At 45.1% G+C, this 18,406-nt stretch overlaps 2 protein-coding genes across 10 annotated transcripts in view; one reads left to right on the top strand and one right to left on the bottom strand.

The window, feature by feature from the left end:
* Window positions 1-18,406, top strand: part of LOC119952974 (C-Jun-amino-terminal kinase-interacting protein 4-like) — a 262,841-nt gene that overhangs the window by 43,282 nt on the left and 201,153 nt on the right. For all 5 annotated transcript variants that reach the window (XM_038776641.1, XM_038776637.1, XM_038776640.1 and 2 more), the window contains exon 2: window positions 4,969-5,089. In XM_038776641.1, the coding sequence (XP_038632569.1) occupies window positions 4,969-5,089 (121 nt within the window). The remainder of the gene's footprint in view (window positions 1-4,968; window positions 5,090-18,406) is intronic.
* The window catches only part of mbtd1 (mbt domain containing 1), a 232,280-nt gene that overhangs the window by 147,607 nt on the left and 66,267 nt on the right, over window positions 1-18,406 (bottom strand). The gene's annotated exons all lie outside the window — the stretch shown is intronic.

The raw sequence follows: 18,406 nt of genomic DNA, 5'->3' as shown, positions 1-18,406 counted from the left end.
GGGTTCGATCCCGGCCACGGGTCACTGTCCATGTGGAGTTTGCATATTCTCCGTGTCTGCGTGAGTCTCACCCCCACAACCCAAAATGATGTGCAGCTTGGGTGAATTGGCCATGCTAAATTGCCCTTAATTGAAAAAAAGAGAGTACTCTAAATTATTTTTAATAAAGAAGGTGATAGAACAGGTGCAGGACCGGAACGGTAAGCTAGTCACAGTGCCAGACAAGACCAGTGAGGTTGTTGCGACTTTTTACCGTGAGCTGTACACCTCCGAGCCCCCAGAGGGGGATTGGAAGATGAAATGGTTTCTTGTCAGGTTGAACATAGCTGTGAGGGAGGAAAAGAGACAGGGACTGGAAGCACCACTAGAACTGGGGGAAGTCATGATGAGCATCAACTCCATGCAGTCAGGGAAGGCACCAGGACCAGATGGATTCTCGGTGGACTTTATAAAATATTTGCGGCAGCACTAGCCCCGCGTCTGCGGGATAAGTTCAGTGACTCAGTCGAGAGGGACCCTGCCGCCATGCTGGCACAGGACTCTATATTTTTGATCCCTAAAAACACAAAGACCCGATGGAGTGCGGGTCACATAGGTCCATCACACTCCTGAACACTGCCAAGAACCTGGCGAAAGCACCGAAGAGGTGACTGGAGAGTTGTGTGCTGGAGGTAGTTGTGGAAGATCAGATGGGCTTTGTCAAGGGCAGACAGCTAATGGTGAACATCAGACCCCTGCTGAACGTGGCTATGACTCCACCCGGGGTTGGGGAAACAAAAACATCTCCCTAGACACAGTCGGCCTTCGACAGAGGTACTTCATAGCGGTACTGAAACGGTTTGAGTTTGGGCCAGGGTTCACCTCGTGGGTCAAGCTACTGTACAGCACTCCCATGGTAAGCGTACGGACGAACACCACCAGTTCTGAATACTTCCCACTGCACAAAGGCACGAGGCAGGATGCCCGTTCACCCCACTGCTATTGCCCTGGCAATCGAGCCACTGGCTATCGCTTTCAGATCAGTGAAGGAGTGGAGAGGTATTGAGCGGGGAGACAGGGAGCACAGAGTCTCACTCTACGTGGATGACCTGCCCCTCTACATCTTAAAACCCTCCAGCCAGCATGGGAGGAGTAATGGAACTGAGTTCAGAGCCTTCTCGGGGGACAAACTCAATCTGAGCAGGAAGCTGCTGTTAAAGCTGGTCCAAACCAAATTCTGATATCGGGGGATCCAGATAGCCCACAACTGGACAGGGATTCATAAGTAGAACCTATCAAATCTGGTAGAAGAGGTAAAGAGAGCCCTGCAGAGGTGGGATTCGCTCCCGCTGATCCTGGCGGAAAGAGTGCAGAGAATAAAATTGAACATCGGCCAAGATTCCTCTTCCTGATTGCAGCACGGTGGTGCAGTGGTTAGTGCTGCTGCCTCACGGCGCCGAGGTCCCAGGTTCGATCCCGGATCTGGGCCACCGTCTGTGTGGAGTTTGTACTTTCTCCCCGAGCTTGTGTGGGTCTCGCCCTCGCAACCCAAAGATGTGCAGGGTAGGTGGATTGGCCACGCTAAATTGCCTCTTAATTGAAAAAAATTTATTGGGTACTCTAAATGTATATTAAAAAAATTCCTCTTCCTGTTCCGATCCCTCCCAATCTTCACCCCCAAGGCCTTCACCAAAGTAGACAAATTAATCATGTCATGTGGGGGGAGGTGTTTGGCGGTGGGCAGGTGGGGAAGGACAGTAGCAGTCGTGACCCTTGGGGAACTAATGTACAAGCTCCAACTTGAATTATTCCTATTTTTATTTTCATTTAAAATATATATTTTGATTATCCAATTTTTTTTTTCCAATTAAGGGGCAATTTAACGTGGCCAATCCACCTACCCTGCACATCTTTTTGGGTTGTGAGGGTGAGACCCACACAGACACGGGGAGAATGTGCAAACTGCCCACTGAGAGTGACGTAGAGCAAAGATTGAACCCAGGTCCTCGGCGCCTTGAGGCAGCAGGGCTAACCACTGCGCCACCGTGGTCGCCCCGGATTTTGATATTTTGAATGGGGAGAAGAGATCCTTTGGAGTGAATGGTTAGGAGTTATTAATTTGGTTAGATTTGGCACTGAGGATGGAAGTTAGGAGAATCTTAAAAAAAAGTGTAAGATTGTTGGAGCTTGGAATGTTTTGCCATCGGGTGTAGTTGAGGGCAAAAATATTGCATCTTTGAAAGGATTCATTGACAAGGAATGCAGGATATTGGGACGGGCAATAAATGTTGGCTGCGTCAGTGATGCCCAAGTCAATGACTAAAACAAGGTAGAGAAATGCTGCAAGCACACAGTCAATGATACAGGGCTGTGAGGAGGGCCAGTGAACTTGTTAACACGATGAGCTGAATTGTTTCCTCCATTGTTTTTGCAGTTTGGAATAAGGTGTATTATTAAGCAAATTAGAGGGAGACCTGAGCTCTTCATTAGTTACCTGGAAGTGCTTTGCTTTACCAGATTTTTAAAGGGTGGCACTTAATATTCCTGAAGTCCATAATCTATGCTTGAGAAGCAAAAAATGCGTTCTTCCCCATTGCATTTTTGCACAGGAAGTGTAGATATATTTATTTGTACAACCTGATAATTGTGCGAGTGTCTGGAGCTTTTGCTTGTCGCAGTGAATAACCCAGTTTTCACTTGCTGGAAACTTCAATTGCTGTGTTACTCCAGAGGTGTTCAAAAAGCACCACCCTCTACCCCGTCCGACCCCGCCCGACAGGAGGTGTAGCTCTAGACATGATTTTATGATGAAATATGACCATTTGATCGAAGATTGCATGTAGTATGTGCACATAAGTTGTGTAAATAGTGTCCACTTTTAATGTCTTTTGCCCAAGGCAAGGAATGAATCAAACTGCGGCATGGGAGCAATTTTTGCCCAATTTATTGTCTTTAAATGGAAATAATTGAAAGGGGTTGTATATCATTGGCTACAGAGATATTTGGCAATTGAGTAAATCAGTTAATAATGTAGTGCAGAGTTGCCACGTGTATGTACTCAATAATGGAATACCGCATTGTTCCCTTGGGAGGGGAATGGCAAAGCAGGCTGCTGCAATGAAAATTACTACTTTCTGCCTTCAGTATTTAGAGTGGGTTACTGCACTTAAATGGTGCTTCCCGGGGCGGGGGCTTAACCAAGACCAATTTCTAAAAGCCAATTAATTGAATTAGTCAACCCTGTTTATAATGGTTGGAAAATATATTTATTTTCCTTGCATGCTCCCTTTCCTATCTTTGAATAATTATTCCACTATGCAGCATTAGATACATTTTTGCTGATTATCTTACCACTTTATTGGCTGATTTAATTTTTCAATTGATCCAATTGTTTAGTTCGGAATCGATTAACATTAAATAATTATTTTGTACGGTTAAAAGCCTCCAGATACCGATTTGTGTTGCCTATTACATTCCAATAGGTCATTCATGTGCCCCTACAATATCTCCAGCTTTATTGGGGAAGTACCATCACTAGGAATGACTGATTAGCAACACTAACTTGTTTGGCACGGAGGGCAGCACGGTGGTGCAGTGGTTTAGCACTGCGGCCTCACGGCGCCGAGGTCCCAGGTCCGATCCCGGCTCTGGATCACTGTCCGTGTGGAGTTTGCCCATTCTCCCCGTGTTTGTGTGGGTTTCGCCCCACAACCCAAAAATTTGCAGGGTAGGTGGATTGGCCACGCTAAATTGCCCCTTAATTGGAAAAACTTAATTGGGTACTCTGAATTTAAAAGAAACATGTTTGGCACGGGATCAAATCCATATATTGCTACCAGGGAACCAAGAAGATTAAACCATGTAATAGTCTGTATAAATCACTGTAAAAATCTGGGATTTATGTATTTTGACTTCGAATCATAGAATCCCACAGTCCAAAAGGAGTGTCCCACAATGCCATCACGTCTGCATCGACCCTTTGAAAGAGCACCCCACCTGCACCTAGGCCCACTCCCCTACCTAGCCTTTGGATATAAGGGGGCCGATCTACCTAATTTGGACATCTTTGGACTGTCAGAGGAAACCCACGCAGACAAGACACTGAAAGTCACCCGAGGTTGGAATCGAACCCAGGCCCCTCGTACTGAGGCAGCAGAGCTAACACGGGTCCCTGGCGCTGTGAAGCAGCAGTGCTAACTGGGGTACCTGGTAATGTGAGACAGCAGTGTTAACCCGGGTCCCTGGTACAGTGAGACAGCAGTGCTGACCCGGGTCCCTGGTGCTGTCAGCAGCAGTGCTAACCCGGGTCCCTGGCGCTGAGGCAGCAGTGCTAACCCGGGTCCGTGGCACTGTGAAGCAGCAGTGCTAACCCGGGTCCCTGGCGCTGAGGCAGCAGTGCTAACCCGGGTCCGTGGTGCTGTGAAGCAGCAGTGCTAACCCGGGTCCCTGGCGCTGAGGCAGCAGTGCTAACCCGGGTCCCTGGCACAGTGAGACAGCAGTGTTGACCACTATGCCACCGTGCTGCCCTTCTTGTAAGAAGACGCATGATGGGATAGTTGTTTATTTACTGGGCTAATATCCAGAGGCCAGACTGAGTGATTCGGAGACAGGATTTCAAGTCGCACCAAGGCAGCTGGAGAATTTAAATTCGGCTTTTTCTTTCAGATTTAACTGTAATGGTGACAATGAAACAACCAGACTGGGAAGGAAACCTGTTGCCTTCACTCAGTCTGGCCTGTTACTCAAACCCATGACAGTCTGGTTGATTCAGAACTGCCATCTGAAATGACCGAGCAAGCCTGTTAGTTATTTGGAAACGGGCATTAAATGCTGGTCATGCCAGTGGCGCTGACATCTTGTGAATTATGAATTTTAAAAAAAGGTTTGCTGCCCCAAATTTGTCTTGCATTAGTTAATCTAATTTATTGGAAATAGAATATCTGCTTAGCAATTAAAAATATAAAACCTGCATTTCCTCTGTCGTTCCAGAAATTTATTGAGTTTGAGGATTCTCAAGAGCAGGAGAAGAAGGACCTACAAATTCGTGTGGAAGTGTTGGAGTCACAGACACGGCAGCTTGAACTCAAAGCTAAGAATTATGCAGATCAGAGTAAGTACACGGGGGCGGGTATTGTGGAATAAAGGATATTTTAGTCGGCCAGTAATCCAGACACCCACACTAATAGTTGAAATGAAATGAAATGAAAATGAAAATTGCTTATTGTCACAAGTAGGCTTCAAATGAAGTTACTGTGAAAATCCCCTAGTCGCCACATTCCGGCGCCTGTTCGGGGAGGGTGTTACAGGAATTAAACCGTGCTGCTGGCCTGCCTTGGCCTGCTTTCAAAGCCAGCTCTTTAGCCCTGTGCTAAACAACCTCTTGTTTGGATTTTCAGGTTCGGGTTCAAAATAAGGACACAAATTGTGAGAAATAAAGATTCCCAATATTATCCATTGTTTTGTGGAAAAGATAATGCTGAAATAAAAAATAAAATGCTGGGAACACTCAACAGGTCACACAGCAACATAGGTAATATGTCACCTTTCAACCTGATTCGGATGGATGGTCCCAGACCTGACATGTTAACCCTGTTTCTATCTCCACAAATGCCTCCCATCCCACTGAATAGCCCCAGTGTTTTCTATTTTTATTTAGATCTCCGCATCCGCAGTCATTTGTTTTGAAATAAAATTCTGCACTTAGTGAAACCTTCCTATGAAGGTGAGATCTGAGGCCTTCTTGAGAATTGTGCTCGTTTTTATGGGGTGAATGAAGGTAGCTCTTGAATGAAGTAAACATTACAGGTGAGCCTTGTACTCGCCCATCCACCTCCCACTTGTTCAGTTCAACAAATCTTTGTTCCTCACTCTTTTGGTAGTTTTTCTCCTCTCTCTCTGTCTTGTCTTGCCCTGTCCTGATCTCCCCTGTGGTGAGGGGGAGGAGTTGATTCCTTGCTTATGGTCACCAGTATCCTCCAGTATCTAGCTGAAGTGGACATTGCATTGGTTATGATGGGTGAACATTGACTGTGGGAGGTGTGACTCAACCCACTACTAATTGCTGGCATTTGCTTAAGGTGCTGGCTTGTTGGAATTTACCCATCGTGAAAGGTAACTCTCGTGAAGTGTGCTTGTACGTTGAAGGAAACTTGGATGCTTTGGTGATCTTTTTATTTTAAATATTTTAAAATATATATATATTTCTTTAAAAATATTTTTTTATTGTCCTCTTTCACATTTTCTCCCAAATTTACACACAACAATAAGCAATAATCAGTAACGAATGTAATGTCAATCCCCATATCAATAACAGCGATCCCATCATCCCACCAAACCCCAGACATGGGCCCGCATGTTAACATAAACAACTGACAAAAAGGAATCAGGAATCATCCATAGTCATCATTAACACATACAGTCCCCCTCCCCCATCCCTCCCAACCCCCCTGATGTTCGATGTGATTCAATCTCGAAAGTGCATAATGAATAACGCCCATGAATTGTAGAATCCCTCCATTCTTCCCCTCAGTTCAAATTTGACCTTTTCAAGCGTTAAGAATTCCAGCAGGTTCCCCCGTCACCCCAGGGCACAGGGTGGAGAGGTTGATCTCCACCTTAACAGGATCCGCCTTCGGGTGATTAACGAGGCGAAGGGTACACCATCTGCCTCCGCGCCCGTTTCCAGCCCCGGCTGGTCCGACACCCCGAATGTGGTCTCACGAGGGCGCGGATCCAGTTTCACGTGCACCACTTTAGAGATTACCCTAAACACCTCCTTCCAGTAATCCTCCAGCTTTGGACAGGATCAAAACATATGAACGTGGTTTGCGGGGCCTCACCTGCAAAGTTCTCACAAATCTTCTACCCTCTCAAAGAGCTGGCACATCCTCGCCCTTGTAAGTTGCGCTCTGTACACCACCTTCTGGTGTATCAGCCCCAACCTCGCACACGAGGCGTTCACCCTCCGGAGCACCTCACACCAGAACCCCTCCTCCATACCTTCTCCCAACTCTTCCTCCCAGTTTGCCGTGCTCCCTTCTAGTGGCGCCTTCTCCTCCTCCAAAATAGCTCCGTAAATCGCTGATACTACCCCCTTCTCCAGTCCCCCTGTCGTCAGCACCTCCTCCAGCAATGTCAAAGCCGACTCTACTGGGAAGCTCTGTAGCTCCTTTCTGGCAATGTCTCGAACCTGCATGTATCTAAATATTTCCCCCTGTTCCAGCCCATATTTCGCTCCCAGCTCCTTCAATCTCGCAAAACGACCCCCAAGAAATAAATCTTTTAGTGTTCTAATTCCTTTCTCCTCCCATCTCTGAAAATTTCCATCCCACTTCCCTGGCTCAAATCTATGGTTCCCCCGAATTGGCATTTCCCTTGACCCTGCCCCCAACCAGAAGTGCTGTTGAAACTGCCTCCAAATTCTCAACAAAACTATTACTACCAGACTCCCTGAGTATCACCCCGGGGCAGTCGGGAGCGGTGCTGTCGCTGGCGCCTTCAATCTCATCCCCCTTCACACACTCTTCTCCATTCTGACCGATTCGGAGTCAACCCCTTTGACCCAGCTCTGTACCTTAGTACATCAGGTTCAGAAGACCCAAACCCCCTGCCTGCCTTCCTCTCTAGTAGCACCTTTTTAATTCTGGCCACCTTCCCTCTCCATATGAACGAGGTAATCATCCCTTCAGTCTCTCTAACCCCCCCAACCCCCGTGCTATCCCTTTCCATACCTCCGATCTTAATGTGATGGCCAACGGCTCAATTGCGAGTGCAAACAGCAGGGGGGTCATAGGACATCCCTACCTCGTCCCATGGTGGAGAGAAAAGTATTCTGAGCTGATGTTACTTGTGCGGACGCTGGCCCTCGGCTCCTTATATAATAGCTTTACCGAGTCCACAAATCTGGGTGCAATTCCAAACCGCTCTAGAACTGCTATCAAGTACCCTCATTTTACCCGGTCAAACGCTTTCTCGACTTCCAATGCCACAACTACATCTGTTTCCTTCCCCTCCGCCAGTACCATAACCATGTTCAATACCCTCCTAATGTTCGAAAAGAGCTGCCTCCCTCTCTCAAACCCTGTCTGATCTTCACCTATCACCTTCGGGTGGCACTCTTCTAGCCTACCTGCCAGTACCTTCGCCAATATCTTTGCGTCCACATTTAAAAGTGATTTGGGCCTATACGACTCGCACTCCGTCGGATCCTTATCTTTCTTAAGTAACGTGCTTTGGTGATCTTTAAAGTGTTGCATTTCCAAATAATTTAGTGACATTATTCCCTTTTCTGCCATTCCCCCTCCTCAATAAAAGGTAATAAATTCTAATGACTGAAACTGCTACTTCTCTAATGTTTAATTTGGGACATGTGTGTTTGTGGGTTTGCTCCCAGAATTTATCACGGATCCAGCTCCTGTGGCTAACCACTTTTATTTCCGTCTGCTTTGGTTCTCTGGGGTGGAAGGAGATGGCATCCTGCTCTCCCCTACTTACAGGGCATGTGCTGGTATGTACCCATCCCCCCTTTATTGTCCACTTTTTAATCAGCTGCGTTTAAAACAAAACCAAGTTCTAACTCCGCCCACCGCCTACGCCAACTGTGTTGTTGTGTGGGCAGCATAATATTGAATTCATTAAGCTTGTTGACCAGCTCAGGTTTCCATTGTTTTCTCAAAATGGCAAGCAGGCAGCTGGTAACAGTCCAGTCCTATTGGTCAAAAAGCCAAATCTTATTAGCCAAATCTCGTAGTCTTGTGCACCTCAATCAGTCTTCTCTGCTCCAACAAAAACAATCCAAGCTTATCCAACCTCTCTTCATAACTTAAATGCTCCATCCCAAGCAGCATCCTGGTGAATCTCCTCTGCACCCCCTCCAGTGCAATCACATCCTTCCTATAATGTGGCGATCATTATTGCACACAGTACTCCAGCTGTGGCCTCACCAAAGTTCTATATAACTCCAACATGACCTCTCTGCTTTTGTAATCTATGCCTTGATTGATGAAGGCAAGTATCTCTTATGCCTTTACCACCACTCTGTTATCCTGCCATCAGAGACCTATGGGGAAAAACTTCCCAGTATCATGCCATTCATTGAATACTTCCTTGTCAAAGTTCTCCTTCCAAAGTGTATCATCTCTCAATTTTCAGGGTTAAATTAAATGAAGTCAAGTTGCATTTGTACAGTACCTTTCACAGCCTCAGGGATGTCCCAACTTGCTTCATAGCCATTGAAGTACTTTCAACAGTTTGAGAGTTGGACGGTGCTAAGTCGAGTGGATATAGTTTGTCAATAAGCAGAGTGGACAATCTATGTGTGAGTGTGTATAATTGCGCTGTCTTCATAGCATTGCCAGCTAGTGGTTCTACTCTACCTATCCCAGCACAATTTACATATTTCTTACAATGCTTTCTTCTGCATTGTCACCTCCATCTTTTTTTCCCCAATTAAGGGGTAATTTATCATGGCCAATCCACCTACCCTGCACATTTTTGGGTTGTGGGGCTGAGACTCACGCAGACATGCGGAGAATATGCAACTCCACGCAGACATTGACCCGTAGCCGGGCTCGAACCTGGATCCTCTCCGCTGTGAGGCAGCAGCACTAACTAGTCACCTCCATTGAGCATGAACTTTAAATCCTTTCCCCCTCCAATTTAATGACGTTATTCATAAGTTAATTTTCATATGTATGGCAGCACAGTAGCACAGTGGTTAGCACAGTGGCTTCACAGCTCCAGTGTCCCAGCTTCGATTCCCGGCTTGGGTTACTGTCTGTGCGGAGTCTGCACGTTCTCCCCGTGTCTGCGTGGGTTTCTTCCGGTAGCTCCGGTATCCTCCCAGAGTCCAAAGATGTGCAGGTTAGGTGGATTGGCCATGCTAAATTGCCCTTAGTGTCCAGAAAGGTTAGGTGGAGTTACTGGGTTATGGGGATAGGGTGGAGGTGTGGGCTTAAGTGGGGTGCTCTTTCCAAAGGTCAGTGCAGACTCGATGGGCTGAATGGCCTCCTTCTGCATTGTAGATTCTATACCTCGCTGCTTCACCACCACCCTGAAATCCACAAGCACCTGACCAACAACTACTTATGCAGTGCCTTTTACTGCAGTAAAACATCTCCAAGAACTTCAGAGGTGAAAACAATCAGACACAGTCTGGGTAGGATTGTGTGTAGAGGCTAAAGGCAGAATTGAAGAGGCAGGTTCTCTTAAAACTCAAGTATACACTGTATAAGAATAGAAGTAAGGTTAAGGGGGGGGGTTGTTGGGTTACGAGTATCGGATGGATACGTGGGTTTGAGTAGGGTGATCATTGCTCGGCACAACATCGAGGGCCGAAGGGCCTGTTCTGTGCTGTACTGTTCTATGTTCTATGTTCTAAACAATAATACTACATGACCACAAATTCGATGTATATATTTTCTGACCTCTGGTGTAGGGGATGGAATATCGGATTCTGCAGACTACACAAAATTAGGGAGAGTAATTAACAGTAAGGAAGACTATCGGATTACTTTAGGAAACCAAGCTCAGATTGGGACGATGGCAGTTGAAGGCAAATGTGAGGTTATTAGGAGGAAGAATAAGAAAAGAAAGACGTACCAAATGATCAAACTTTAGAAGAACTGAGAGATTTAGTTCAGGTACATTACAAGAAGTTTAAGTGATAGCATTGTTGCTTCTGAGGCAGAAGTTTCCGCGTTGAAGTCTCGTTGCAGAGACTTTAGCACGTGATCAAGGTTGACACCTTTGTGTAGCATTGAGTAAAGTGCCATGCTTCAGATAAGATGTTAAACCGAGGCTGTGTCTACCCACTAGACTGACTAATGACACTAAAAACAGATCACCTGGCTATTTGTTGCTGTTTACAGGAACTGGCTCTGCTCAAATTAGCTGTAGCATTTGCTACATCATTATAATAATCTTCATTATTGTCACAAGTAGGCTTACATTAACACTGCAATGAAGTTACTATGAAAATCCCCTAGTCGCCACATTCCGGCGCCTGTCCGGAGAATTCAGAATGTCCAATTCGCCTAACAGCACGTCATTACAACAGTTACAATACTTTAAAACAATAAATAAATATGAGAAAACTTATTTTCTCTCCATGACATGATGGTGACTCACGGTCTAAATTTCAAATCACTGAGAGGAGGCGGCAGAGATTGGGTGATTGAATGTTCTTTCAGAAATCCTGTAGAAGCTGAATTCATAATAATTTTAAGTGGATATTGAATAAATATTGGGGGGGGGGGGGGGAAAGAAGAAATGGAATTAAATGGAAAACTCTTTCAGAGAACAGGTGCAGTAGGCTGTGCTGTAACATTCTGTGATTATATGTTTCTGTATTGCATGTGTGTGAGATTTCTACCATCTGAATCTATTTTCTTAAAGTCAGTAACAGTAGATAATTTAAGCAGCTGTATTCTGACACTCCAACTGCAAGTGTGAACTGTAACCATAACAACTCATTAAATAAATGCGGAAAAGCTGCTGATTTTTCTTTGGCAGAAGATTCAGGAACAAAGCTGAATCTTTGATTCAATGTCAGCCATGGTTCAGTTGGTACACTGAGTCTCGGTTCCGGGTTCAAGATCCACTCCAGTGCTTGAGCACAAAAATCAAGGCTGACGTTTCAATCATTAATGAGACTGAACTGCTGTGTCAAAGGTGCCTCTTGGGTTAGACATTGAACTCATGCTTCATCTGACTGCCTGGGTGTACGTCCAAAGATCCGGTGACACTATTTTGAAGGGGAGCAGGGGATCTTTCTCCTGAAATCCAACCCAAAATTTATCTCTCAATCGACATCAGAATTGAACAGATTCTCTGGTCTTTATCACATTGCTGTGTGTGTGTGGAAAGAGGGGGGAGGAGAAGGGGAGGAGGAGGCGGAGGAAGGGAGGGTGGGAGGGGGAGGAGGGTGAGGAGGAGTAGGGGGAAGGGAGGGAGGAAGGGTAGGAGGAAGGGAGGGTGGTGGGAAGGATGGGGTGCAGGAAGGGAGGGTGAGGAGGAGGAGGGGGAAGGGGGGGGGAGGGTGGGAGGGGGGAAGGGAGGGGGGGGAGTTTCCTGTGTGTGAATTGTATTCCCTATATTAACTACACTTTTTGGGTGTAAACTACTGAAGTGTCAGCTTGTCATGAAAGTGCCATATAAATGCAAGTCTGTACATACAATAAGTAAATTTGACTCAAGATTTTGTGTTGGCTCTTTGAAAGAGCTAGCTAGTTTGTCCTACTCTGCTCGTCTTTTTAGACATATATTAATTCCTTTTTAAATATCACCATTGACTATGCTTCCAGTGCCTTTCAGGAAAAACTTGTTGGGCTGCACTGAATAAAGAAAATTTCCCTCTGGTTTCTTCACCAATTACCTTAAATGTGTTTCCTGCTGGTTACCAACCCACTGCTAGTGACAACAGTTTGAAAAAAAAAAGTTCTGTGTCAAAATTATTCATAATTTTAAACCTCTCTAATAAATCTCTGCGAAAGGTACCAAGATATATGGAGTTGGTTCGTAGATCGATGATTAACTCATTGAATGGCGGAACAGGCTCAAGCGGCTAAATGGCCGTCTTGTGTTCCTCTGCTGCCGCTGTCAGAAGAACAATTTTGTCTTCTTCAGTGTCTCCATTGAGCTGAAGGCTCTCATCCTTGGTATCATTACAGTATATCCCAAGGTGCCACACAAAAGGTTGCTGCATGAGATAAAGATGCATGACATTAAGGGTAAAGTAGTAGCATGGATCGAGGATTGATTAATTAATAGAAAGCAGAGTGGGGATTAATGGGTGTTTCTCTGGTTGGCAATCAGTAGCTAGTGGTGTCCCTCGGGGATCAGTGTTGGGCCCACAATTGTTCACAATTTACATAGATGATTTGGAGTTGGGGACCAAGGGCAATGTGTCCAAGTTTGCAGACGTCACTAAGATGAGTGGTGAAATAAAAAGTGTAGAGGATACCGGAAGTCTGCAGAGGGATTTGGATAGGTTAAGTGAATGGGCTAGGGTCTGGCAGATGGAATACAATGTTGACAAATGTGAGGTTATCCATTTTGGTAGGAATAACAGCAAAAGGGATTATTATTTAAATGATAAAATATTAAAGCATGCTGCTGTGCAGAGAGACCTGGGTGTGCTAGTGCATGAGTCGCAAAAAGTTGGTTTACAGGTGCAACAGGTGATTAAGAAGGCAAATGGAATTTTGTTCATCATTGCTAGAGGGATGGAGTTTAAGACTAGGGAGGTTATGCTGCAACTGTATAAGGTGTTAGTGAGGCGTATTGTGTTCACTTTTGGTCTCCTTACCTGAGAATTTAGCGTGGCCAATCCACCTAACCATCTGTATGTGGTTCCGGATGCCACCATGTACCACATTGTTGAGCAATCTTTACGTGTATAAAATTTGAGTTACTCCCAGCTGTGTTATGACCTTTCCAGTAGAATAGAACCATAGAATGTCTGTAGTGCAGAAGGAGGCCATTCAACCCATCCAGTCTGCACCGAACCTCTGAAAGAGCACCCCACGCCCCTCCCCCTATCCCGTAACCCCACCTAACCTTTTTTTAAATTTAGAGTAGCCAATTATTTTTTTCCCAATTAAGGGGTAATTTAGCGTGGCCAATCCACCTAACCAGCGCATATTTTGGGTTGTGGGGTGAAACCCACACAGACAAGCGGAAAATGTGCAAACTCCACTCGGATAGTGACCCAGAGCCTGGATCAAACCTGGGACCCTGGCGCCATGAGGCAGCAGTGCTAATGACTGTGCCACCGTGCTGCCGGCAAAAGGACCGAAATTGAAGTTTCTAGAGGACCTTTCGATGACTGTTCAGCACATCACCCCCATCGGAAGTCCGCTTCAAATATTTTGTTTGAGGGTCTGTTGGACCACTGGAAAAATTGTACCTTGAACTGTCTGGTTTCAAACAGTTTGTTTTTGCAAAATTGTGATGAGAGTTAAAATATATCTATGGTCTGTAAAATTCAACAATAATGATCAAATGGGAAGATTTTAATCAAATGTTAATTAAATATTAGTGTTAAAATCTTTTAAAAAGAAGCCTGGAAATATCAGTTATAGTTTAGCATGCTGGCTTCTAAATATCTTACGCTATTTGCAGTTGGAAGTAGGAATTCACTTTTTTATTCTTAAATAAGCAGCTGAGAATGCAACTACTTGGTCCTGCTTCATTTACAACTTGGCAAAATGGGTTAACGTGTCACAATGTGACGCTGTTCTGACAAGCCTATTTAAAAAAAAAAGTATTTTGGCACAGCTCCACATGCCATGTGGAATAGCAAGACGTGTTGATGCTTGTTGTCATATACCTGGTATTGCATAGTCAAAGGTGAACACTTCCTTGTAGGGTGGGCATGTTGCTGGACTGGTCTTGTGTACTTGAGTCTGATCTTGAAAGATGTTTGCTAGTTCCCTTGCTGTGTGGCGAAACTGCGCAAAGTAGAATCATGGAATAATTCCAATACAGAAGGAGGACATTTGGCCTGTTGTTTTTGTGATGGCTCTCTACAAGATCTACTCAGCTATTCTAATTCCCTCATTCTTTCCCTGTAGCCCTGCAATTTGTTTCTCGAGTTGCTTATCCAATTCTCTTTTGAAAGCGATGATGAAATCTGCATCCTGCACTGTTGGGCAGTACATTCCAAATCCCCACCTGTGTAAAAAGAAACTTTTCTCATGCCACCAATGGAGGTTTCTCTATCTGGTGAGATTGTCCAGTATTTTCTATTTTTGTTTCGGATTCCAGCATCCGCAGTAATTTGCTTTTATTTTAGTTTGTCTACCTACCCTTGTTTCAGACTCATGATTTTGATCCTATATAAAAGCTTGTAGGGCCTGGAGGAGGCTACAAACAAAGGGAAGGGCAAGCCTATGGAAGGATTTGAAAACAAAAATGCACTTTTAAAATTGAGGCACTGCCAGACTGGGAGCCAAAATAAGTCAGTGAACGCAAGTGACGGGTGAATGGGACCGAGTGCGAGTCAAGGTCTGAGCAGAGGAATATTGGGCGAGTTCATGTTCATGTAGGGCAGAATTAAGAGGTTGGCCAGGCCAACATTGGAATTGTCACAACTGGAGGTGCCACTTTCCACCTCTGTAACATAGTAGACTGTGCCCCTGTTTCAGCTCATGTGCTGCTGAAATCCTCACCTCGGTCTTGTCACCTCCAGTTGTGACAATTCCATTTGTTTGCTGGTTTAGATTGGCTCTCAGTCTAACATAGCCTCCTCCAGCCCGAGAAGCTTTGGAAATCTGTTGTCTTCCAATTCTGGCATTTGTACATTCCTATTTTAAATGCTCCACCGTTGGTGGTCATGCCTTCAGCTGACAGATCCTTTAACCAAGCATTGAGTCACCTGTCCTATATCTTGCAACCTTTTGTCAATTGAGGATTAGACCCTGCGATGGTTGACCGATCTCAACCATTCTATTTCATGCTCCTCTGCTCTGGCCTCATTCGCTACCACCACTCCCCACTCAGAACCACGCGAGGGTTACTGTTGTCCTCACCTTGCACCCCACCAGCCTCGATGTTCAAGAAATCATCCTGTGCCATTTCTGTCACCTCGAGTGTGATGCCACCCACAAGCACATCTTCTCTTTGTTTCACCATTGTGAAGAGATTGTTCCCTCTGGCACCCTGGCCCATTTCTCAGACACTCAACACCCATTTCCTTTCTTTAGAGTACTCAATTCATATTTTCCAATTAAGGGGCAATTTAGCGTGGCCAATCCACCTACCCTGCACATCTTTGGGTTGTGGGGGTGAAACCCACGCAAACACGGGGAGAATGTGCAAACTCCACACGGACAGTGACCCAGAGTCGGATCGAACCTGGGACCTCGGCGCCGTGAGGCAGCAGTGCTAACCCACTGCGCTACCGTGCTGCCTCCCATTTCCTTCCTGATGGCATCTTTCCATACAATCGCAGCAGGGCTACAGGGAAAGATTGAGGGAATGAGAATAGCTGAGTAGTTCTTGTAGAGAGCCATCACAGAAACAACACCGTCCAAAATCCCTGGTGGACCAGCAATTGACTTGTACTTTCAACTTTGTATGTTGTGTTTACTAATCACTCCTTTAATTCCACACCTCACTCCTACTCTGATCTTTTCTGTCATTGGATTGCTATAGTGTTCCGATGAAGCTCGAAGAAGAGCATTTCATCTTCTGACTGGGCACTCACTACCTATCATTTGCATTCTGATTGCAGATATCCTGCCATTTATTTACTTTCTCTCTCCACACATAGCTTGTTTCTTTACTTGCCCCATTATCATTCCCTTTGGCCTTGTACCCTGAAACCTTTTGTCATTTTAATCTCTCCTGTTTTCATTTTCATTTTTTAAATTTCAACTCTATCACAGACCTTCCCGTTTATGCTTCTTTTTCTCTTTCTTATTCCGCCCACTTGCTCAAAATCTATTACACTGTTAACTTTCCCAGTCAGGATGAAGGGTCACAGACCTGAATTGCAAACTCTTTCTTTCTCCACCGACATTGTCCGATTTGCTGAGTAATTTTATTTCTAATTTTTCCTAATGCAGCTTAGCATTGCTTTTGTTTATTGTGTTCCTGTGAACTGCCTTGAGGTTTTACTATGTTAGAGGCACAATATAAATGTACATGTCGTTGCCATGGATCCATGACTGACCAATATTGTTCTCCTTTTTGTTTTGTACTACTACCCTTCCCCTCTCTCCTTCACTCTAACAACCCTCTGAGAACTCTGGCCCTTCTGTGTCCCCCAGTGTCTTTGTTTTGATATTTGCAGTAATGACTTCCACTGTCCAGGCTCACCACTCTGGAATTCTCTCTTTCTTCAACCGCTTCTCACTCTTCTCCTTTGTAAGATGCTGCTTAAAATCTACCCTAAAACCTCTTTGTCCCAATGTCTCCTCCTTTGGCTCATTATGCTGCTGTGAAGTCGGTGCCTTGGGACATTTTGCTGTGTGAAAGGTGCTTGTCTAAATGCAAGTTATTGCTGTACTGTTTTTTTTCCAGTTACTGGAATGGATCAGCGAACTCTAGAATGTAGCACTTGTATACAAACCCAAATCTTACCTAGCTTAACAGGTACTGCCCACCACCCTTTCCATTTAACAACCAATCACTTGTGTTGAAAGATGTGACACAATAGGAGCTCAATGCAAAGCTGCTACTTATGGTTTTTATTTTTCCCCAATCATTGTTGGTTTCAGTTCTCAAAGCATTCATGTTGGCCTACTTTGCATATCTACCTCTCAGAGAAAAATGACACTTTGAACAGGAATGTCCTTTCCTGATGTTTCCATTCATGTAGCCAGCTTTCAATCAGCATTTATAACTGTGGAATTGAAATTGTGATTTAAATATTTTGTGTCTTGTATGGTTCGTCATCTCACATTTATACTCTGGTGCTTGTTCAGTTTGGATTTTGGAAGGCTCTGTACAAGCACCCACAGTTTATGCTTCCAGGTCTCTTAATCTCAGCAGCCTAACCAGAGATCCATTTTCATGGATGTGTAATTAAGTTAACAGAGTAAGGAAGAAGGATATAACTGGGAACTAGTGGAGCTGGTTTCTAGAATCTGAAGCACTTAAAGAAAATAATTGAGTGCATGTATGTTGGTGCCAATCAAGTGGGCTGCTTTGTCCTGGATGGTGTTGAGCTTCTTGAGTGTTGTTGGAGCTGCGCTCATCCAGGCAAGTGGAGAGGATTCCACTACACTCCTGATTTGTGCCTTCTAGGTGGTGGCATCCTTTGGAGAATCGGGAGGTGACTTACTCACCACAGGATTCCTAGCCTCTGTGCTGCGCTTGTAGCCATGGTACTTATCTGGCTGGTCCAGTTCAGTTTCTGGTCAATGGTAACCTCCAGGATGTTTTTATTTTATTTTTAAAAATGTAGAGTACCCAATTCATTTTTTCCAATTAAGGGGCAATTGTAGCGTGGCCAATCCACCTAGCCTGCACATCTTTGGGTTGTGGGGGCGAAACCCACGCAAACACGGGGAGAATGTGCAAACTCCACACGGATAGTGACCCAGAGCCGGGATCGAACCTGGGACCTCGGCTCGTGAGGCTGCAGGGCTAACCCACTGTGCCACCGTGCTGCCCTACCTCCGGGATGTTGATGGAGAGGGATTCAATGATGGTTTGATTCTCTCTTATTGGACATGGTCATTGCCTGACACTTGTGTGGCGTGAATGTTACATGCCATCTGCAGCCCAAGCCTGGATAGTGTCAGGTCTTGCTGCATTTGCACGTGGACTGCTTCATTATCTGAGGAGTCGGTAATGGTGCTAAACCATGTGCAACATCCACACATCTGAGCTTATGATGGAAGGAAGGTCATTGATAAAGCATCTGAAAATGGTCCGGCCTACCCTGAGGAACTCCTGCAGTAATGCCCAAGGACTGAAT

Source organism: Scyliorhinus canicula, chromosome 18, assembly GCF_902713615.1.
Source record: "Scyliorhinus canicula chromosome 18, sScyCan1.1, whole genome shotgun sequence".
NCBI lineage: Eukaryota > Metazoa > Chordata > Chondrichthyes > Carcharhiniformes > Scyliorhinidae > Scyliorhinus > Scyliorhinus canicula.
This window is presented reverse-complemented; position numbering and strand designations above follow the sequence as displayed.